This window comes from Paralichthys olivaceus, chromosome 14 (genome assembly GCF_024713975.1).
Source record: "Paralichthys olivaceus isolate ysfri-2021 chromosome 14, ASM2471397v2, whole genome shotgun sequence".
NCBI lineage: Eukaryota > Metazoa > Chordata > Actinopteri > Pleuronectiformes > Paralichthyidae > Paralichthys > Paralichthys olivaceus.
The window spans coordinates 7111324-7136045 of NC_091106.1; the positions used below are offsets into that span (position 1 = coordinate 7111324).

At 40.6% G+C, this 24722-nt stretch overlaps 1 protein-coding gene across 1 annotated transcript; it reads left to right on the forward strand.

The window, feature by feature from the left end:
* Nucleotides 1-2657: 2657 nt before the first annotated feature.
* ret (ret proto-oncogene receptor tyrosine kinase) lies at nucleotides 2658-23226 on the forward strand. Its single transcript, XM_069538946.1, has 20 exons — nucleotides 2658-2903; nucleotides 13054-13296; nucleotides 13571-13864; nucleotides 14276-14514; nucleotides 14896-15091; nucleotides 15201-15400; nucleotides 16684-16966; nucleotides 17233-17364; nucleotides 17776-17886; nucleotides 17969-18082; nucleotides 18204-18448; nucleotides 18536-18683; nucleotides 18802-18909; nucleotides 18995-19209; nucleotides 19441-19563; nucleotides 19653-19723; nucleotides 20247-20384; nucleotides 20544-20643; nucleotides 21259-21406; nucleotides 22247-23226. Exons 1-20 carry the CDS (start codon nucleotides 2837-2839, stop codon nucleotides 22402-22404), a joined length of 3333 nt encoding a protein of 1110 aa, XP_069395047.1. The 5' UTR covers nucleotides 2658-2836; the 3' UTR covers nucleotides 22405-23226.
* The last annotated feature ends 1496 nt before the right edge of the window (nucleotides 23227-24722 follow it).

A 24722-nucleotide genomic window follows, 5' to 3' on the forward strand; every position in this document is an offset into this window, starting at 1 on the left:
GCGTCGTGCTTCTCCTCCACAGTAAAATCAAATTACTCGCTCCTCCAAGGCTGTAAGAACATTGCGTAACACGGTGTAGTGGTTTCGGTAACTGTCTTACGAGCAGACGCTGTTGTTGGAATGCCACTATAGGAGCCTCCTTCCATCTTGAACAAGACTACAAATCCATTACTGCTCTCCTAAACTCCTGCACTAGCGATGAAAACACATTAATGCTACTTCATGGGATTAAAATGAAATCGATACAGACTCACCACCGAGGGCTAAAGATATCTTCTGTGTATTTGCATGCGATGATGCAGCTTTTAATCTAAAATATAAGCATTTAGCTGACTCATTCCCAGTGACGTACAGTAACTGCAAAAGCATTATGAGCATAGAACATCACAAGCAGCTGCTATTAAAGATCAAAAAGGTCAGAATCTGAATGTCTAGACTGTGGAGGTAATGAATATTCTTCTTACGTTTCAGATTGAATTTCTGCTAACGTCATCCTGCCGGCCTCTAAACGTCTTGTTGCTCTATAGCATTGTCAGAAAAAAGCCCATAAGACACCACTGTGGTCCCACATACCACACTTCCTTGCCTTTATTGATTCCTACTGAGCATATGTCTCAGGATGCCTATAGTCTGTCATATGGAAACTTTATCCCAGATACAATGTGCTCATGCTGACCACTCGCCTTCTTATATTCTCATAATGATCCCAGCTTTCTCCCCTGATACAGCAATCAGCATTATATTTACCCTGCTTTATAGAGTAAGTGAACATCTGAGCAAAGTATCTGCTCATCAGATCATTTATTACAAATGTACTAACATCACACATAAATACAATTTGATATCTTAAAGCAAGTGACAACTATTGGACCTTCTATTGGAGGATTTTAAGCAACAGTTTTATTTGAAATGGATATACAGCATTTTACTGAACACAGTCAAAAGATAAATCTATTTACAGTACAACATTACATATTGATCATGAATGTAAAAACTAAGGATTTTAAGCCCTATGATGAAAAGTATAGACAAATTAAACCAAAGAAGGGGGCTGCAGATATAAATAGCAGGTAATATGTTTTTTCCTGCTGAGAAGCCCTGTCGTCCTCTACTCCAGTGTTTTTGTGCTCCATGCAGAGACATTGATTGGGGAGCGATTTCTGTGTGAGTGACTGGTGTCCTGCCCCGGGGATGCAGCAATGCATCACTCCACACGCTATCTAGTCGCGAACAGATCCCACACTTTAACAGTCGTCATCCTCGTGACACTGTCAGACCTGAGAGAGGAAAGGTCCCACAGAGTCACAGAGCTGGTCTCACAGTGGTCAGCAGGGAGACGAAACTCACAAGTCTGATTAAACCATGAACTGTTCTATAGGTTCAGCAGTGAAATGGATTAAGACAAAAACTCAATTCGTTGTTGCTGGATCCCTGAAATCCTGTCCTCACATGACAGTTTGTTTTGAAATCTGAGTCCATCACATAAATATATTAAAATCACTGGTGCTACTATACTCAGATGTAAATTCATGATTATTTGAAAAAGAAAATGCATGGATAATGATTTATCGCCTTTGTATCAAAGAAAGTTTGTTCCTTAAAATTGGAATAAATTACCTTTATATATCTGCCATCATGTAGCTTTTTTTCCCAACAAATTGCCTATGTTTCCAGTACTGATTTTCTTGCATTCCCTTTCAATCCTTATGTGGTGGGAATTTGCATTTAATTCCCTGGCAAGGAAATAAACAACTGCATGGAATAACTGTAATCAAAGTATTTAATACTGATCAAAGCAGAATTACAGATTATATTGAACACAAACAGAGTTACAGTATTACTATTTGGCCAAATAGGGAGTTCTCAAAGCCACTGCAGGCTCAAGAATCTGACAAGTGTCTCTTCTGACGAGCTGGCTTTTATACACAAAGCTAGGAAAACACAGCTGTCCTCAGGTCAAGTCACCATGGATCCATGATCACACATCCTGCAACCTGCTGCATGGTGGACATTGATCTCTGTTCCCTAAATTTACAAACTCTGTGTATCTGATCAAACAGTTCACTGGTTTACCCAACTCACAGATCATAAAAATTGCCCAGTATTACATCCAAGAAATCATTCCTAGAGCTTAATGCTGATCCAGGCCCCTTGAACTGAGCTCACTGAGAGCATTCAGGTCAAACAGTTAGATCTAAAAGTTATCATTACATTATTTATTCATAGATTGATCTTCCCTTCTTTCTTTTAGTTGTATCTAGTATTCATGTTGTGACTTTTGTCTTTTGTTATTTCTCTCTTTGCTCTGTCCTTGTTGTTGCTTTTTTCTATTTGTGTTTTGAAGATTCATGAAATCCTCACACGTCATTTTTGGTTTTGAAATTTGACATTCACCAAAGTAAATAAATGAATTATTGATTATTTCAAACTAAAACTAAAAGTTATAATAAAGCAGATAATTGATCAAGGCTGAAGTCCTTTAAAAAACAGTGCCTGTGCCTTTAAAACGCGCCATTTAGTGATAAGAGTTAATAATTTCCACCCTGCAGAGAGTTAATGAGATGACTGACCTGCTGTTAAGTTATGCTCTTAAATTTCCTGTAAATGTCTGCTGCCTCCTCCTCCTCCTCCTCCTCCTCTGGTCAGCAGCAGCAGCCACTGGAGCCGCGGCGCGCACAGCAGCGCGTCCATGGCACACTGACTTCATCCGTCTGCACCGGAGCCGCGCACACTGTGGGACACACACTGTGGCTTATACCGCGCCTTTATTTGTTTTTTTTTTTCTATCGAAGGAACTTGTTTTTGACTCGGCAACTTTTACTTATGGTTCGTGAAAATGGGGCTAAGTTGTGGTTTCTCTCGTGGAAACATCGCTGTGCTGCTGCTGCTGCTGCTGCTGGAAGGTAAGACTCCTCATCTTCAGTTTTATAATGAGACTCTGGCTGGAGGAGCAGGAGATGAAGTTGGAGCAATATTCAACACACCGCATGTTGTGCAAATGCATCGTAGATTTCTTGAAACAGATATTCCTGCAAATAAAGCAAAGTTAAAATTTATAATTTTTCCAAAAAGGAAAATTCTTTATCTGTCAGCTTCATCTCTCTTTTTTTTCCTTTGAGCATCTTCTTCATCTCTTGTCTTCCTCTCAGTCAGAAAAACTATCACCATAAAATGTTTGGTTTGGGATGCAGTTAAGATTTGTGATGCTCTGCTAAACTGACTGAAACATACATAGAAAAACAGAGAGGAGAGATTATGAGCTGCTGAAAACAGCTGATAATACACCTGCTCATGTGTAAAATGTTGGACTTCTAGAGTGTTTTTCCAGTGAAGTGTCTTGGATGGCATGAGCACAATGCCAGCACTGTGTTTCCCGCTGCAGAAAGTAATACTTGCATTGTGCTGCTGGCTGTTATGCGTGGCATGGCACACTGAGACAGTCAAATGAATACAGCCATATATCATAATATTATAATCCCATTCACAATCCCACAGCCCAACTGTACCAACACTGTGCTCCCATGCAGTCTATATTTAAAGTGTCTCTCATGGCTCAGGAGTGTGCAGCCAGTCCGTCAAATGTGATGCTTGGACAAATATAGGCCATTGTGTGGAATTCCTGAATTTGTTTTTGGACTTGAACCCAGTCTCAGCAGAGGTTAATATCAGGGATGTGGACTTTAAAAGTAATCATCACAGTCTTTTAGTGGAATTGAGATGTTGAAAAAAAGCTCAGTATTCATGTGTAGAAGTGGGCTCATACCAGTAAACTACAGGCTTAAAACGTAATCGCCCAAGGGAGCAGTTTCCTGCAGAGTTGTTAAAATGATTAATGAAAATTTGGAGGGTGCCACAGTTAGGCGCGTAATGTTCTCTGAGTATTTTTCATTGTGACAGACAGTGGCGTCCTGAGCACAAAGAGACTGAGAGATGTAGGTTTACATCAGAGACTGCGTGATGCTCCTCTCACACAACCAACACAGCTTTTTATCCTGATATTTATAGAGGAAGACAGTTGGTCTAGTTCCATTTCATGTGTCAAGGACGACATGGTAATTAAATGGGTGCTGAAATCTACACCCTGCGTTGAGCGCCGAGCCCATCACCTGCCTGTTTGTTGGAACAAAAGGACCTGGACTTGTTCAGAGAGGTGAAGAAGAAGCGAGCCACAGGCAGGTGTGCAGCAGCTGCTCCTATCTCTGGGCAAACACTGTGCTGTTTGTTTTCTTTAGGAAAATATCGCCTGTTATACAAGTGCACACACTGTTCAGATTGCAGGATGAACGTTAACTGGCCTCAAAATGACACATCAGATTGATTTGTGTTGTATTTGTTTGTGGACAACGATTTTTGCCTCACTTTTGGAGGATGTTCAGATTGTTGACATCAGTTACAGTAGAATCATATCCTACTCTCCAGTTTTTGAAAAGATCAGAAGCCACCAAATTACTTCAAAGATGCTTTTGTGTCGCAAATGTGAGTCTTCATCATAATACAAGTAATTTAACTTAATGAACAGTTTCATTAGTTGCTAAGGCCGTAGAAAACTAAAGTTGTGAGTGTATGGTGTGATTCACCCCAGCACTGTTGCAGCTCACAGGTTACTGATGACTTGAGTTTTTCTTGCTGAGGTAATCAAACTAAGGAAACTGGCAATCGGCTCTCGCCATAAGACTAATCAGCATTTTTTAAAAGTGGCCGAGACGTCGCCCTGCACTTAAGAGAAGAGCGAAGTAGAAAAGGTAAAGCAGTTCAGGACTTTAATTGGAGTGAACTGGAAGCTGGGACTTATGGTATGATGTAGAATTTTTTTCTTGTTGTCATGCAAAATCACAATCGGCTTTAATGGCCAAGTACACATATAAGGACTTTGACTTCAGTTTCACACTGCTCTCTGTATTCTTACAGACATAAACACACAGCAAGGGACATGGCTCCCACTGTGCTGTACAAAGTACAAAGTATGTACACAACGTAACTGGTTCTGTTCGTTATAAGTTGTGCAAAGGAAAATGAAAAGGAGAAGATCCAAGGCCCTGAAGTCTTGTTATGTCTTATTATTATAAGACCTACTTATGGCTTTGTGAAGAAGATGGACTGATGTGCCTTTGGAGAATGGGATTTGCTGAAATGACCTTTGGGGATTTGCTGAAATGACCTTTGGTTCATTTGATTTATTTAAATGCAACCTTGTTAATGATTTAAGTAGCTTGATGTGGGCCCACAGAACAAGCACTGAACAGCAGCTTCTGTCTCTAAACCTGGTAAAAGCCTTTATGGAAATGAACCGCGTCTTGACAGACACTTCTGTGTAATCCATCACTTCCACATAAAGAGCCGCAGATGTTTTCACATAAGAGCATTGATCGGTTTATCTTCTGCCGTGACCTTGCTACTGTATCTTTGACCCTGCCTCGCCCTCTGACCTTTGAAACCTTAACCAAGAGGTGATCCTCACTCAGTGATGACTCTCCTCCATCCCACAGGAAGCCGCTCGCAGCCTCTATCAGCTGCTTCTCCTTCTCGTTGCATTATCATGATGATTTTCATCAGTATCCTTTGCTTTTGAGAAGGACCAGACCAATAAATCTCATTTGAAACATGCTGCTGTTTGATTTAGCTCCTTATTACATTATATGATTCAGCAAAGCCTCTATCTTGTGTTGCCTATATGGCTGCACCATAAATCTTGTCAATTTTTCACTCGTGTTGTCACTACGTCTCCTTTAGTATTAATTGGAAAACATCTTGATACAAGTTATTTGTTGGAGAGTGTATCCTTTATATCAAATTGTGTGAACAGCTGGGATTTCCTTTTATTTCAACGGTTTCTTTGGATCTCAGGAAGAGAAGCACTTATCAAAGTTGTTTCTAGGAAAAAGATACTTGATTTCTCTGTTCATGTCTCAGAGGGAAAGGAATTATTTTGTGTTTTTTTCATGGATAATCACTTAAGAATTTGGCAAAAACACACATCACAGCATGTGATTCAAAACCACAACCACCTGGCCTTAGCTGTGCTCCAATCATTAAATCCTAACCCACCCCCCATGATTTTACCAAGACATCTGCCAAGAAAAATTTAGTTTTTAGGGGTTTTTTTAAACAGGGAAATAAGAGTGAACATGTTGTTTGCTACAAATGCAAATGATCATCAGCATCATGCTGCCAAGTTTAAGATCAGAGCAGTGATGCAGCAGTTTAAACCTCACAATGTTTCACGTTTTGACTTTTCGATTATTGTTCCTCCCGTTGCCAACTCATGCATCAGCAAAACATTGGCAAAAATGCATCACTCCATTTGGTTTTTGACTAAACTGAACTCTTGGCTATATGAAATATCAAGTCTAACGAAGGGACACCGCCCAATTCACTTACTGCTGCCTCAGCAGAGAGTCCCAGCCTCCGGCTCCGGACTGTAGCTCCTGCTGGCTTTTCATGGACGCTGCTCCTACCTGTCAAAGCTCCCTGCCTGATCCTCTCGTCAGTTCAGGGTCACACTTGACTCTCATGGATGGGCAGAATCTAATTTGCTGTGGTGAAAGGACAAGGAGACATTGATTGAAATTTCGCCCTCGGGGCATTTAGTCCTCTTGTTTCACATGGGTCTTGACAAGTTATTTTCCAGTTGCCTAGCAGTGCGTGCCGTGTTTGACCCATTATTTACAACAATCAGCGAAAACACAGGAGAAGCTCATTTGAATCCACATGGTCTGTGTGATGCTGCAGAGCTGAAGTGAGTCAGGGTGCTGGTGAGCTATACAGCTATACAGCTATACAATTTTTAATCTGAAAAACTTTTGCAAAATGATTGCTGGTACCTAATCATTATAGATTTAAAAGAAATATTTTTTCTTTAAGTTAAATCCTCTTTTCCATGATCGCTGTTTCTTCTGATCACAAAGAGGATGTTTCTGCTCACCTCCCCTCCGCCCGCCACACCCTGCCATCCCTCTGTGTCCATCTGTTTGATCCTTAAATATGTTGGAAATTATTTTTCCACCACGTTCTTCCCCCTGCCAGTGCCAGAAACTCTGAAAGCTTTATTTCCCCTCATGCTGGAAGATCAGCGGCCTCCATTGTCTGCCATATGAGCAAACGCCCCTCCCTCTGTTTCCATAATGTAATCCATCATCCACTGTAAAATCTGATGTGGTGACACACAATGGAACAAGCAGTCGGAGACTAGTTGTACAAATAGTCACCACTCATCTCAACAGTGTTGTTTTTAGTTTGGGTATTGATATTTTCAGGATTGGAAAGATTTAATGATGATAGTCGTGCACGCTGCATGGAGAGTTTCACACTTAACACATTGTATATTCAACTCATCAGAATTTATTAAACTAACACAAGACATATATACACAATATACGATATGTATAAGGTAAACATATGTATGCCTTCTTTTAAGCCATGGTAAAGTCACTCAGTCCCAGCGTTGCCAGACGAATGATAATTTTGCCCTCTGCACATTGTATGATCAATATGCTAAAATCCCCATAATGTACAACAATTGACATAATTAGTAATTATGGATATCAATACAGTCAAAAATGGATACTACATCTATGTGTACACTTGTTCTACGTGAATATGGATCATACGTCTGTTTTTTTCTCCTCACATGAAGTGTTTCCAATCAATCATGATTGGAGGAGGCAGGCGACAATGAATAAGTCATGGAACATTTCTCACTACAATAAACCCAGTTTTAATAACATGTTTATTAACATGTGTTTTCATGCGGTCTGAATGGTAGGAGTCAAATACATGTGTTTTCTAAAAGCTTTGTTTATTTTAACTATTTCGTTTTTAACTTGGATATGGTGTTATTTTCTCCAAAATACGATAACTTTGAGCCTCTGCTACGACCAATTTAACAATTGAAAAGTGTTATTTTTTTTACAAGTTTATGAAATTTTGTAGACATTTACATTCCCTATGATTAATCCTCATGACCCGACTTTCACTGATTTTTATCAACCATCAACGTGTTAATTTGTCCAGTTTGTAACCTGCAAGCATGTGAGCATGTTAACATGCTGAGATTAGCTTTAGCACTGTACCTCAGAGCTGCTCGCATCTTTTACATTTTCCTTGGACACAAGGAGTTCTCGCTGGATCATTTCTCAATGTTGTTACTCTGTGAAGCATCTGTTAATGGTGGTACAGATTTTTTATTAATCAATACGTATTTGGATGTTGAAATGTGCACATTTTCAGTAAATCCTTCATTTTTGAAATGCGGTGGACTGAAGACTTTATTTTTACTGGCAGTTAAACTGTTTCCTTGCTCCTTCGTGCCTGTCTATCCTGATGAGGTTTTATCAAAGCAGCTAATGACCATTGCATCAAACTCAGTCTGGCGCTCCATGATCAACCACATGTTACATTTTTGATGCCACTGTCCCCCCCCCCCAGAGGAATTCTTAAACTGAATTTATACTTGTAACTAATCCCAGAGGAGATGTTCTATTAGATTCCTTGATGACTGATGAACATGGTTCATTGGATCTCAGCTCTTGTATTCTCGGAGGGCTAATTGGATTACATTATAGGGGTAATTGATTATTATGTTACGGTATTCATATCAGTAAACTGAGTAATTACCTGGAGCCTGACTGCCCCCTCCCCCAAACTGAGATGAGATATCATATTGCTCTGATGAAAAGTTTGATGGCTGTGTCATCATGACAGGAAATGACTTTCTCTCCTCATTACACCTCATTGTTTTTGAGACGGAGAGTCACAGTTAGGACTCCATTAAATTCAGGTTGTGGATGCAGCATGATATGGCTGAAGCATATGCGGGCACAGGAAATGGAGAGGGAGAGATTTCAAAACATTATGATCAATAATAGCTTTCATAAGTGGAATTATAGCCCAATGTGCAGCTTTTTAGTTAATTGAATTCTTGAAGAGAACCATTCCCATAACTGTTACATCTCTGGAAGCAGAGAAATCATGATAGGTTTCAGAGTCATTATAATATTTATTGTATTTATATCACCATCATATAACATGCTGATATGCTCATTCCTGCTGCTCGCTGCAGCTTCTTTGTAACAGATGATAGATTCTGTGAAAATGTGGATACTGATGGAGCAAATTGTGTCGCTGGCCGTGAAATGAAACCCACACTGTCGATGTAATATTTCTGCGGCCGTGCAGCTAAAACAACTGGCTACATATTATGTGCCGCAAAGATGATTGCCGCAGCCATCAGCCATTCTCCTTGTCTGTCTCATCAGTGGAAAACAATCAGCATCACCGTTGATTAGTATGGTTATTGATTGGTCTGCTGCCAGATACACGGCCTTTCCAATGGGTCGTTACCAGGGACTGATGTAGCGCACGTTGACCTTGGGAATCAGAGGGCATGCATGGGGCTGAGCTCTCACCGCAGGAGCTCCAGTCCCCGAATGAGATTAGTGAGGGAATGAATCATAAAGCAGATGGGCCTGGGTTACTTTTCCTGATCTGCCATGTTGTTGATGAGGATGCACGGAGAGGACGTCTGGGTGCACGGGGGGAGATCCGTGCTTCACTGAGGCCTCCACAGAGGTAGATTAGTAAGCGTGTGGGTTAGTCCAGCACATGAGCTCATAGCTGGTAAATCTGTCAGTCGAAGCACGCATTGAGCTAATTGAGTTCCTGTCTTTGTCTGGGACGACGGTGAGGGCGTTCCACCCTATCAGCTCTGACCGGTCCCAGACACACTGTGGTCGACTGAGCGTTGTGGTTTCAGATGGTCTGATGAGATTTTGTCCTTTTGTCCTTCCACTGTTGAGACAAATGAGACAAAGAGGACACAGACAACAATAAACTCAAGGTAACTGCAATTATCAAAGACAAGCAGGGCGAGCACCCATGGAGATGACCGATTGTTGTTTTTCAGCCTCGTATGAGTCCAATTTCGACATCCACTCAGCAGTACATGATATCTATTGTAAACATGGATTGCTACAAGAGTCCTCCTGTTCAAACACTGGCTTTGTTTGCAAAATTACTTACTCTGGCTTTTGAAGAAATGACACTATATGACGCTGCTTAACGTGGGTTTTATAGCTGTGTGGAGGCTGTAAAAGGTCAGCTTATGATGGTAATGTTTACACACTTTGATTTATGGCACGTCGAGGCTGCTCCAAAAACAGCAATAATGTCACTCTATATGTCAAAAAATGAGGAGCATATTTTTTCACTGTTCCCATGACATAGCATTGACTTGAAACATGTGCTCCAGCTTTTATTTTTTTTAAATCATTATCCGTGCATGGTGTTAAGAGGTGAATTGTCATTACACTGTATGTATTTCCATCATTCTTATGCAGCGTTTGGGGGAAAGGTAATGAGTCATGCTTTGAAAATTCATCATCATGGCTTCACTGACAAAAGATGCCATTTGCTAAGAGAGGCCTGCTTGATCCATTCAATTAATTAGTTTTGATATAAACTGCTTGCTTTCTGTTGGCTTCAGTCCTGGAAAGAAATTGAATTTTGAATGATATAAACGAATTGTGTTGCATGGGGTCCACGTAACGTGGCTTCGAGCCAGGGCCAGCGTTCATAAATGCATGCGGCTCACGCTGGTTAACGCGCTGGAGTTTTATTTGTGGAGCTCCTGTGTTTGATTCATGACTTTATCATATGTAAGATTTCTGTAGATTAATTTTCTTTATTTATCTCGTAAAAGGCTGTAGACATTTGTATTATATAGCTTATTCAAACTGCAAATGAACCCAGGATCCTTAGCATCTTATCAAATTGAAACTGACTAATTATTTATCTTAATGAATATTAAGCAATAGTTTTCCACTGTCAGGTTTGAGCATAGAAAGAGGGTTTGAGCCTGTGTCAGTATGATAATGGCGCCCTCTAAAGGTCATTTTAGGTGCAGGGATTAAGGCCTTCACTGAGATTGCAAACAGGATATTTATTGTGTTTCTTACACTTTCTCACACCCATTCTGTGTTATTTCAAGTCATATATATCAATATTGTTGACATCCAGCACATTCAGAGTCTATGTGTTGCTGAGGGTCTCATTTGAAATGTCTATATAACAGTCAACAGGCATTGTACTGTTATTCTTCTGTAGCAGAGCCATCCATCCATGTTACACTTTTTTTCTGCCTCCCAGGGACTCACAGCTCTGTATTATATCATTACATCTAAAAAAGACAAGCAGCAAAGATTATTCCACACATAACCCTTATCACCAAAGTGCAAACCTTTTATGAACCAGTTTGCTTTTTCATGGGCTAGAGCCGCCTCAGAGCCATGTCACTGCATCACCATAGACGTGACTGACTGCGTCTCGATGCCTCAACTGTATGAATGAACCCCCAAACTGGCACTTTTTATATTTATTTTATTAAATTATACATATCCTTCTTTCATTGAATGCTTGCTCGCTCTCTTCTATCTGTGCTCCGAGTCAGAGCATGGACTGTATTTAAAAACCAGATTCAGCAACTAGCAAAGTTATAAATCTAGTCATTAGATTTAGCATTGAAAAGACGCCAACAGTCTGTTTAACTCAAGAGGAAACTTTGTATCATCTCTTTTTTTGTGCTCTCAGGCCAAAATATTTAAGTTTGGCATCCACAGCTTCATCTCCTCATCATAAGTTAACTTTGAATGATATACATATTGGAGTGCTATGCAACTTATCTTTGGACTTCTCCAAAAGTCTAAAATTCCTCACAAATTATCATAAAAGAAACGAGAAATGAGTGAGCTATTGCAGAATTTGCAGAAGTTTTGCCTTTCCCTCATTCACACGCACATACAGTGCTTCTATGTGCAGCACTTGTATCACACGTCACTCACACACTGCCAGCACAGCCGTCAGGGGTAATTTGAGGTTCAGTGTTGGATCAGAACGGGGGGATTGAACCACCGACCCTCTTTTTAGTGGACGACCCACGCCAGCTCCTGAGCCACAGCCACATGTTTATATTCACATTTTCTAAAGCCCTGCCAATCAATCATCATGTGTGTTGTTTTTAAAAAGTATTTTATTTCCAGTAGTAATTATTCCAACACCTGCAAAAACATCCATCCATAAGAACTTGTGTGTGAGAGAAAAATTTATCTTGCAGATCTATACACCCACTGTGCTCAAAACATAAGCTGAGGGCCAATAGAAGACTTAACGTGTACAGGGCTTTAGTGTGAGTCAGAGCACAAATGGCTCTGATTACAAAATGGCAACTCATCCCTAAAATGTTTGTAGTCATGAAAGTGACTCCCGCTATCCCAGCAGGATTAACAAACAAGTGGCCTGCTGGTCCCGGGACCACTTTTAATAAAAAGGGGCCGCGGCAGCCTCCCAGAGTGTATCTCCATCTCTATCCTTCAGGAAGGACGGCCACATTTTATCCATCAGCTCGGCCTCCTGTCATCCAAGCCCCATGAAATTAAATCAATGTCTGAAACCAGAGCCAAAGCCTCAACTGCACCAACAGAAATAGAAAATCTAGTTGTGCTGTCTGCTAATGACATTAGTGCGTTCCCTAAATGGTCGCCTACTGTCGTCAAAGAGGAACATAACAGGGATATAATTACAGGAGGAACACTCACATCTCCATTTTCCAGTAAAACATAGCCTGCTATAGCTCTTTATGGATTACCCCCTCACACACACATGCACACACGTACATACATGCATACACACCCCGCTCTGGCAGGTAATGATTCATTTATCCTGCATATCGTGTTATCCCTTGTAATTAAACTTCTCAAGGTGAATGCAAGGAGAATCGGAAACCACATTATTGACCGTAGGAGAAATTCATTAAAAGAGCTGCATAAGTGTGATTTGAAACCAACCTTCAATTTCCGCAAAGGGGGGAGATGAAAAGCTGATCAGCCCAGGCAGCATTGTCAGTGCACACTGTTGTCACAATTAAACATCCAGGGAGAGATGTCTGATAACTGCTGGTATCCTGCTCTGTAATGACACAGTGTTGTTAGGCTGTGTTTTTCAGTCAGAGTGTTGACTCACCTGCTTTCCAACAACTGTTTTCTCCATATCTTCTCTCTGCAGGAGTGACAGCCCTGTACTTCCCTCAGAATGAGTACATCGAGACGGTGTACGTGGGCCAGCCGGCAGGTACGCCCATCCTCCAGGTCCACGCCATGCTGGACAATGACTCAGAGCGGCCACATTTCTACCTGTGCTGGAGCTCGATCAGACGTCCAGCCTACAGCTCCTGGTTCCACCTGGACGTCAACACTGGAATATTGTCCTTGAACAAAACTCTGGAAGAGAACGACTTTGCCATCCCAAGTGAGTTGGACACAAGCATTGTCATGGTAATGCAGAGTGGGGTCTGAAAGTCTGAGACCGCTCTGTATAATCTTATTTCAGTGCCGGGTGTGTTCTACACATGAGAGTATTTGTTTCTTGGCGTTTATGCTCTTTGCATACTAATAATGCTTTGGCTCTGTGTTCAGGTTGTAATGTAATTGCATAATGGCAAGAAAAAAAGTGCAGTAGACTAAAAAGCACTGTGTGAGATTAAAAGGCCTCTCGCTTCTGTTTTGGCTCTGCTTCTCATCAGATCAACATTCGTGGTCCGTGAAGAAGTTGGGCCTCCACGCCACGGTTTTACCAAACTTCTCCAGGAAGCCCCACTGCATCAACAAGAACTCGCCTCGGATCACGCTGGACTTTGTCAACGCCACGTTGCCCCAGTGCACCCACACAGATATGAAGGAGCTCTGCTTCCCCCATAGAGACACCTCCAACCCCCACATAATGGAGAACAGGTTCCCCGGGGCCATACGACAACTGCGACGACTCACCAGACTCAACGTCTGCCCCAACTACACCATCTCTTACAACGTGGAGTCAGGTCAGAGACATTAAAGAGAGAGACTTTTTGATGTATTAAAGAAGAAATAACAGATTCTTCCTATTGCAGATGGAAAGTTGAATTTCTAAGTCATAAAATGCAGCAAAGCTCAGTTCAACACATTCAGTGGTTTTACAGTCTCACTTGTTCTGGTGTGGGATAGTGTTAGCACTAGCTGTATAACACATTACTCAGTCACTTCATTGACTGAATGACCTTTTTCTTCTTGGGGTACTGTTAATCTCGTTTAGCGTTTAAGCTAAATTACTTTTTCCATTACTGATATTGCAGCAACGTTGCTGTTCAGCCAAAGCACAGTTTGCTTTTGAATCACATCCATACCATTCCAGACGCTAAATTTCAGACACACAGACACATGCATGATTTTTTTGTTCTTCCTCGTCTCTGCAGAAACCCCGGCACCGTTCGCTGTGAATGAGAACAGCACAGAGCTGGTGGTGACGGCCCCACTGGACCGCGAGGAGAGTGAGTGCTACAGACTCCTACTGGTCTGCACAGTCCGAACAGACACAGTCATCACCAAGGTGGAAACCTCCCTGGACGTGTTCGTCATGGACGAGGATGATAACGCACCATATGTGAACGGGACGGACACGACGGACATCGTTATCAGCTTCAATCGGACAAAGGTGAGAGCAGGGGTGTATTTAGGGGTGGGGCCAGGGTGCAGTTGAAATTGCATTGGTCCCTGAAGAGCCCCCGTTCTGTCGGTAGTCGCTTATTTATTTGAATAAAAATGATACTAGCAACAAATATGACCAAGCTTTTAGGAACACAATTGAACAACATTTTTTCAAGATATATTCAATTATGTGTGGCTTCGAATCAACAGTAAACAAGGAACGACTGAAAGGTCTGAATCAGGAACTGTACATGGATGTTGGAAATATAATTGGCCCCTCTGTGTAAGCTGTGGCCCCTGATTAAAGAAAATCCTAGCTCCGCCACTGAGTGAGAGGACGAATACAGGACTGATCTGATCAGCTCTCACCTTCTTGTTTTTTTTCTAGGGTGGCTCTTTTGGAACCTTGTATGTCTTTGACAGGGATTTAACCCCCATCTATCACATAGACAACAGCCACAGTAAGTACGCCGGGACTTTGCTCAACAGCAACCCATGGATAAACAAAACATTCGAAATAAAAGGCACCTTCAGTGAAAAGAAAGCAGCTCATGGAGGCATTCGAGAGACCGTCCACGACTACCGTAAGTAAACCCAAGTACTAAAATGTATGTTTCTATGAACACTGTAGTTTTCTGATGCATTTATAACGTGTATATATATGTATATATATATATTTGCTCTTGTTTTTAGAGCTGGTCCTGAAGAGGAACCTGTATGTGAATGAGAGTCGCAGTGTGCAGCTGGACTACCTGGTCAATGACACAACCTACCCCGGTCTGGAGGGAACAGTGTTGCTGCACTTCAACATCACCATCCTACCAGTGCACATCCGCTTTGCAAACATCACACACATGTTCACACTGACACGCAGAGCTTCTGTTTATGCACAGGTAAGCTCACCACACACATCCATAACCTTCCCTACTGCTTCTGTCTTAAAGCATATCGATCATTAACAGTAGTCACATGCTGATGTGTGCATTATACAACTTAATGTTGGCTGCAGTAACTCCTTCTCATCATATTGACTAAAAGTCCCATCAGAATTCAATTAAAATGTTTTTGAAATATCTAAAACATCTGCACAAATTTCTGTCAGATCATCACAGGATGAGATATGCAGAGTATTCAGCAGTAGGTACTTCATTACTGTACTTATGTACATTTTCAAGTAGATTTATTTTCAGGTACTTTTCACTTTTACTCCACTACATATATCAGCAAATGTCTGTATCTATCTGTACTCCATTTTTACAATGCATTGTATTATGTTCACATGGTTTTATATACTGTATTTAAATGTAATCAATACATACAAGAGGAGAACTGGTCAAGTGATCCAATCAGAGCAGACAGGTAACATTAGACCCGCCTTCTGCAGCATCACTAGTAAAGAAACACCTGAAATGTTCTCAGAAGAGGTCACCACTAAGTGATGAGTTAATATGGCAATGCAGCTGTTTTCAGTAGCATCATCTGCAGCAATCTTCATTAGTATGGCTTTGTCTGTATTAATCATGTATTAAACGAAATATACACTAGGCACAGTTACTGATGGAGGATACCATTACATTAGGGAATAGGCTATATTAGGCAAATACTTTTACTTTTCATACTTTAAATATTAAAAGTTAATGAGTACATTTTTTCAACTTTTATTTATTTACCTGTTACTAACGTAGTTTTAGGCTTCTGATAGATTGACAAGTATCATAATTTTGGTGTAACAGAAGATAAACCCTTTTACAAGACATTACATCTCTAATCGTAAAACCAGTTTTAATAGAATTGTTATACTGGGTATGAATTGTCACATTGGACAACATTATTAGTAGTGTGGCCAACAACATGTGTAGGGGTCAGAGCAACATTAGCCCGATGATTAATTAGAGACATGAAAGTTACTCCAAATGATTTGACAACATTGAAATGTACAACTTTTACCCTCTCATTACAGTGGGTATAAATGTTAATATAATAATTAATAATAATGATAATTATAAAGAGGATAAGATTCCATACTAAAATGTTTTCGTTCTGCACACAATTTATAAACCACAGCTCAATATGTGTGCTGACTCACTCTCAAACAGTGAGACTGCCACCTGCTGGTTACTTACTTACCATGTATAATAATGTCCAACTTTCATTCCCTTGTCTCCTTCCTTCTCAGGTTGGCAGAGTGTGTGTGGAAAACTGCCAGCAGTTTGATGGCTTCAGCGTCACGTACCGGCTCGAGGTTCCAGATAAGAACGTGTCTGCTGAGCTGCAGTCCTGCTATGCAGCCATAAGCATCACCCAGGCTCCCGACCAGATGTGGGGGCTGCTCTACGTAAACGACTCGGAGGCTTTGCGCAGGCCTGAGTGTCAGGACCTGCAGTACTCTGTTGTAGCCCAGGAGGAGCACACGCAGCAGGAGGCCAGCACACAGATCCACATCATACTAGATAGTGAAGGTAAGACTGCAGCCAGTGTCCACTTAACTTATCAAGGTTTCAAAAAGGAAACTCTAACCTGTTGTTATCTGAAATCTACATTTGAAGACAACATGCTCATATTTAGAGGAAATATCTGAAGTTATAGTTGCAGTTTTCTCTGGGCACTGAAAAACTCACTTCCTAAATCACCACCACCTTTGGCACACAGACATATTCTTTTCAGAAATGTTCCAAATGCCTTTTAAACATGTGGCAATGTGTGATTCTGGCTCTGTTGTACATAGTAAACAAGGCCAGTCAGGAGAACCAGCAGTTCCTGTCCTGTGCTGAGAACAGACGACGAGGAGACTGTGAGTCTGTCCGAGGCCTGGGAGCAAAAACGGGGAGGTGTCAGTGGAGGCAAGGCACAGAGAAAGGTAATTTTTATTTAATTAACAGGGATCATCTCAAATAAAAGTTGTTTTCTTGTAATCCTACAGAATTTTAACATCAGTGAATCATGTTTTACTCAATATGAGACCTTGGAGTCTTTTAATGAGAACCAAATGAGAACGTGTTTCCCTCAGCGGTGGCAATGGAACAAATTAAAGCCCGGATCCAGCATGTGTGTCTCGCTCAGTTACATCCTTGTCTCTTGCAACAGGATGCACAGAAAATGTGGTGTTAATTTGGAGAAACAGAAACCACATAATGGCAGGAACAAGTCCCCACAGTCATGTATTGTTTAAAAAACAGCTTCAGCTAACAGAACATAGTCAGTCAGTCACGTGCTTGTTGTTTGTCATCTGGCATCATGTGTTTGCCCACTGACCCTTTTCATATTTCAGGGATATCTGAAAATTACTCGACCTGCTCCCCTGACCTGCGGACATGCCCTGACAGCTTCTGTGATGCAGTGGAAAGCAAAGATTCATCAATATGCCCCCAAGACTGTACAAGTATGAAACATTTATTTTCCTCCATATAGTAAAAGATATATAAAATATACATGTTTAAATGAAACCATCTTTGTCTGTGAAGAGGAGACTGTGATCGGAGGTCACGAACGAGGCGTGGGGAACGGGATCAAGGCCGGATATGGAACTTGCTACTGCTACTTGGAAAGATGTTTCTGTGAGAAGGAAGATATCGAGGGTGAGTCGTCATTAATCACACGAAATAAGTGAAAGATTGTCTCCCGGAGGTGCTGTGTCATGTCATCTGAAGAATGAACCAGAAATTGATAGCTGCTTTCTTGAAAAATCTTCTCCTCCAGAGGCGATATGCGACGACATGTGTAAAACCATCATCGCCACCTCCCTGCTGCTCTCCTTCGTCGTCTCCATCCTCCTCTCCTCATACTTCATTCACCGGTATCACAAGAACTCTTCCAAGCCGCCCATCGCCTCTGCAGAGATGACATTCCGTCGGCCGGCTCAGGCTTATCCCATCAGCTTCCCTGCGAACAACTTACGCCGTGGCTCTCAGGAATCCATCGAGACTGACACCTTTAAAATACCTGTGAGCTGCTTCTTTCAACACATAGACCTTTTCTTCCTTTTACATTGTGAGTTGGAACATCTGAGAAATGTTGTGTTGTTTCAACAGGAGGATCCAAAGTGGGAGTTTCCTCGTAAAAACCTTGTGCTTGGCAAAACTTTAGGAGAAGGAGAGTTTGGAAAAGTGGTCAAGGCAACAGCGTTCAGGCTGAAAGGAAAAGCAGGTTACACCACCGTGGCTGTGAAAATGCTTAAAGGTAAGACGAGCCAGGCAATGACCAGACAAGCCTGGAAGCAGCATTGATATATGAGGAATGAATGTCTGGAGGGATGAATGGTTTAATCATTACAATCCCTGCTTCTCCTCTATAACAGAGAACGCCTCACACAGTGAGCTGCGTGACCTGCTGTCAGAATTCACCTTACTGAAGCAAGTCAACCACCCGCACGTCATAAAGATGTATGGAGCATGCAGCCAGGAAGGTAAGGCCTTGGTCCTCCATCCTGCCGTCCTCTCTCTGCGCGTGTGTTGCACATGGAGTCTTGAGTGCTGCGTTTCTCTGAATAGGTCCATTGTATCTGATCGTGGAGTATGCCAAGTACGGGTCACTCCGCAACTTCCTGCGCGAGAGTCGGAAAGTTGGCCCGAGCTACATGGGCAGGGACGCCAACCGAAACTCCAGCTACCTGGAGAACCCAGATGACAGGGCTCTCACCATGGGCGACCTGATCTCGTTTGCATGGCAGATCTCCAGAGGCATGCAGTACCTGGCTGAAATGAAGGTACATGACAAACAATAATAAGATGCAAAATGCAAAGTATGTTTGCTTACTGCTGGAAATGTACCACTGAAAGTGTTGGTATTATTATGATAGCAGTCAAATAGAAATAAGTTTGTGTTTCAATTCAAGCGACTGAAGCTGAAATATCAATTTAAAGGAAGTTACTGAGAGGCTTCAAGCTCTGAAACGAGAGAGTTGAATAAAGATGAAATGAGTGTTTTCGTGTGGCAGCTTGTTCACAGGGACCTCGCAGCACGAAACGTTCTGGTAGCTGAGGGAAGGAAGATGAAGATCTCAGACTTTGGCCTTTCCAGAGACGTGTACGAAGAGGACTCATATGTTAAGAGGAGCAAGGTGAAGAAGAGGCAGTAAAGTACATTTTGTTTTATTCACAACAGTCTTTTCAATGACAAATAACAATGTTATTCTGTATGTTTTTCCAGGGTCGTATTCCTGTTAAATGGATGGCAATAGAATCCTTGTTTGATCACATTTACACAACGCAAAGTGATGTGTGAGTATAAACATCATTTAGTTTGACATATTGGAAAATATTGTTTTATCGACTAATATGAAAGTATTAACCTATAGCTTAGAGCTTTGCATAAAAACTGGAAATAGGAAGATTTACTTCAGGCACATGAGCAGCCTGAAGAAAGTTTAGAGACAGAGAAGAAAACTATCTGTTAAGATTAACAATCAGGTGGATAGATATAGTTTGAAAAAGAACAAGCTCCTAAGTCAAAATGAAAAGCCCTTGAAACGTCTCACAATCAGGTAACAGCCCTTCTACCTGTAGTCATAAGACATTAAATATGCTCTATATTGCCATGGCCATCGCTGACTGTAATCTTTATCTAAATAGGAGGAGGAAACACTGAACCTAGCTCTGTTCTAAGGTTACAGGATCTTCTTGCCAAGCTATGCTAAATGACTCCTGACTGTAGCTTCATATATAAAAGTCTAGATAACTCGAGATAATTGAGTATCCATCTTCCAGATTTAAATATTCTTATACTTTAGTGTTTTCTTCCCAGCTGGTCCTTTGGTGTGCTGCTGTGGGAGATAGTGACACTTGGAGGAAACCCGTACCCAGGCATCGCCCCCGAACGCCTCTTTAACCTCCTCAAGACCGGCTACAGAATGGAGAGACCCGAGAACTGCTCAGAAGAAATGTGAGCTCCTCTCTGTGTTACTCCACAGCAGCTTCTTATTTTTTTTGCCAAGTGCACTAACACCACCCAGCCTTTGGCACATGTGGATGTGGAAAATGACTCAGTAGGGAGGATTGAATTTCACTTATTTCACGCACTGAAACGTTTTCCCCTCTGCAGGTACAACCTCATGCTTCGCTGCTGGAAACAAGAGCCAGACAAGAGGCAGACATTCTCAGACATCAGCAAGGAGCTTGAAAAGATGATGGTGAAAAGTCGGGTATGGTGATGCCGCACACAATACATTATGATAAGTTATTCATAATCTTCCACATAGAGGAAGAAGCAAGGGGAGGATATTAATCAGCTGCTTCCTGTGCATTACAGGCACATTCAGTGATGCATCTTACAGTCAGACGTTAGAGTTTCTCCCTTCCCACTCTCTCTGAATGAGCACTATATCATTTCTGCTGGACAACATGTCGTACTGGCTCGCTGTGTAGAGCCACATACACACAGACACATGCTGGGCCTGCTTCACTGGATGATCTGTCACTCATCCCAAGTTCTTTAGATACCATAATTAGTGTTTGAGGAGCAATCCTCAAATGTGGCCTTGCACAAGCATAATCACAGAGTCAGGCTAAATATAGAGCTTTTAAGGACAAGTGAGTGCAGATGTACCACAATGCAGCAGGGAAGTTCTTCACTGTTATCACAGAGAGGCAGCGGACACGTTACTGGGTGTACGTTTCTGCAGGAACGTCTGCAGGGCCATAGAGTCAGTGCATGTGTCCGACCTCAAACATGAGCACACACTCAGCCTTTTATAGCGTGCTGTGTCCCCTCGTCTCCCTAATCAGCCTAATCACGCCCCGTCATCTGCTCTTGACAGGATTACCTGGACCTGGCGGCGTCCACACCGGCCGACGCCCTGCTGTACGACGACGCCCTCTCTGAAGAGGACACACCACTAGTGGACTGTAATAACGCCCCTCTCCCTCGAACCCTCCCCTCCACATGGATTGAAAACAAGCTCTATGGTAGAATCTCCCACGCATTTACTAGATTTTAGAAACAGGACACACGACACAATCTCTCTTTTTTGGCAAGTTGTGATTGGCTTTTTCCATAGTCAAGTGTGTGTGACTGTGATCTAGGCATGCCTTCTGCTGATTAACGCTGACATATCTCCCATTTCATCGTAAATGAGAGGCTCAGTAAAAAAAAGATCTTTGTGTCTTTACTTTTTTGTTTTATTTGGACCTGCTTCTAATGTACATGAATGCTGACCAAAAATAGTACATTTGTAAATATTGAATATACCCTTTATTCTTATTTATACAGCTCATATTCATACTCATGCATCATCATTTCATTTGTACATAGTTCCATTTTTTTCATTCCATCACATTCCATCATGATATTTGCTGACATTGGAAGAAACAGTGTGTGACATTTGAAACAGGTCCTCTCTGAATCAATCACTCACTGTGGTTTGAATTGCAGATTGTCTTAAATTTCCTGACTTCCTAATGTATAATAGCCATTATTCTAAAGTGACTGACACAATGTTGAACACACAAAACAGTAAGGCTTTTGAACGCAACTCTCAAGTGCATCTGTATTTCTCAACAGGAAACAATAATAGTTCAAACACAGGAACATGAGCAACATTACAGCCTCGATAATGACAAAAACACCAGTAAACTGTCAATCATTTGATCTTTAATTTTACACAAAGCCACAACGTTTCCTCTCTGAGTGTCATATGAGGACTTGTTCCCCACACTGCCACTGCAGAGTTTGATTCGAGAGCCTTACTGTCTGCACGCTGTTCATCTTTCACTGAGTGCAGAAAAATGATATGTTCTCGTTTTTAGGCATGTCATACCCGAACTGGCCTGAGAAGAGCCCGGTACCGCTCAACAGACATGACGCCACTAATCCAGTCTTTACAAGATATGCCAATGATAGTGTTTATGCAAACTGGATGGCTTTGCCTTCACCCGCAAAAGCTGTGGACAAGCTCGATAGCTAAAGACAAACCGACTCTGTAGAAAAGATGACTAATTGGTAGATGTATATATTTCTATAAGACTGTATATATATGCGATCTGATGCTAAAGTTGGTTCCCTTTTATTTCTGTTGCATGGGTATTCAAGATTTAAAACTGAGGTCTTTCTGCTGCAAAACTGGCTGGATCAACATAGACCATGCTTCATTCTGCTCTTCAGTATGTTAATTATTACCTCATGGGTCATGTTGGCCAAGTTGTATCACTGCATGACTAGTGTACCAGATTGTATGTCAGTGTCAATGTCTTTTTAAGTGCCTGTGCCGCTTCTACAATAGCCTGCAATTGTTAATGTGTGACTGTGAAGATCTTGCTCCAGCCCAGGAATTAAAGGGGACGTCTTTATCATCAACCTGTTGTAGACAGCTGGGGATTGACTGAGTGGACAAGGGAACAAAAGCGAAATGCTGACCTTGTTCTGAAAATGTAAAGTTTCTACTGTAGGAGGATCGTGCTCCTCAAAAAAATGTCAAAGACCCATTTTGTGTTTCCCCCACAAGATGTTTCAAAGCTGTTGTTGCCAAAGAAAAGTAACACAGAGATGTGAACGGTTTTCTTGCTTTTGTTTTTTATGATATTGTTTTTTACATGAAAAATATCAACTAGTGAGTGCTCCTTCAGTGTCAGGACATGAGACTTCATGTCGATTGTAACCATGTCCTCTGTTCACTTTTTGATTCAGTGTCTTTGTGGATAAACCATGATTATGTAAACTAAGGAGTGTTATCATTGTTATGTTGTTATTATTTGATTATGTTACATTAATAATAAACATTAAAAATGTGCAGTATGTGTGTTCACCTCATATCTCTGAGAATGGTCGGCTTCTGTCTGTGGTTATAATGATAACGTTTATAAAATCAGCAAAATGTAACTTAGATTTATTATTTTAATAACATTACAATATAATGTTTAGCTTCTGTTTACCTCCAGACATGATTTGTTCATTATACTCTTTAGTTTGCTAAAGTGCTGCTATTTATTTGTGTTTATTTCAAGTATTTGCAGTTGTGATCTGGAAATGTGTCTGCAGAAGCCAAATAATACAAATTATCTAAACTCTGCTCTAAACTCTGGCTAAAAGTAAAGATCTGATACTGAAAAGTTAAAAAGGAGTGAGAGGTAGAGATTTGAATTTAAACATAATAATAGTCATTTAAGCACAATATTAAAATATTTAACTTTTTTTAGTGTATATGATATTAAACATCTGGTTAAGTGTTGAATAAAGATGAAATAGGTTATCTCTGATGTGAAAACTGGTTCGAGGACTGGTTTTCATTCGACTCTTACATGATCAGGATTTTGAATATGTAATACTCATGTTCCAGCAACAGGTAACATTTAAACTCTCTTATTTTTACAGCATTTGACTCTATTGTGACTGAAACATTTAAACAGTAAATAATAAAAAAGACTTGTTTAAATAATTGAGTAAAATAGTTATGTGACAAAATGGTGACTTGTCCATGGTATCTTAGCACTTTCCATACAATACAGACTGGGATGGAGGCCCCTGACCCCTGCTAGACTGAATGGAAAATTAATAAAGCAAATTAACAAAAGGATTATTCAAATAGAGGCTGAAGAAAACATTTCCTGGTTTTCTCTATGCACCACAGTAACAATAGATCCCATGTTTGCACAAAACAAGTGATCTGTCTCCTGTTACAGCCCACGTCAGTGCTAATGCAACAGCTAATGTTTCACCACTGGCAAGTTTGTTTTACCTGTTGGGGAAATGAAAAGGAAAACAAAACAGAGCAGAGCTTTCTGGAGGTTATTTAATTATTAAGTTATTCTCAAAAATAATATTCAAATCATATTTAAACTAAAATATAAATGTGTACATATTGATATATACTACTACATTACAGTAAATGCAAAGTGACTAGATAAAAATTAAAAATACAGAAAAATAAGATATAAAGTAGCTAAATTATGATGTAAATAATAGGTAAAAAGATAATGAATAAAATAAAATAAATAATAATCAAGTAAATAAAATAGATAATTGATCAAATTAAATGTATAGTAAATTAATACAATTAATATATGTTGTATAAGATAGCTAAATAAAATACATATATGAATGATAATGAAGTAAATAATAAGTAAATAGAATAAATCGATAATAAATACAATTAGGTTAGGTCAATGCTAAGTAAATAATAAGTAAGTAGAGTAAATAGATAATAATCCAAATGAAATACATTTTAAAACAAAAATAATAAGGAAGTTATTATCATGAACAAAGTTATTTACCATGTTTGATGACGAC

What these genes read in the sequence shown, in the direction of transcription:
- ret (XM_069538946.1), top strand. Translation starts at nt 2,837, where the DNA reads ATGGGGCTAAGTTGTGGTTTCTCTCGTGGAAACATCGCTGTGCTGCTG. An exon ending in CTCTTACAACGTGGAGTCAG is followed by an intron (nt 13,865 to 14,275) that starts GTCAGAGACATT and finishes TCGTCTCTGCAG; the next exon opens with AAACCCCGGCACCGTTCGCT. An exon ending in TGGAGCATGCAGCCAGGAAG is followed by an intron (nt 18,910 to 18,994) that starts GTAAGGCCTTGG and finishes TTCTCTGAATAG; the next exon opens with GTCCATTGTATCTGATCGTG.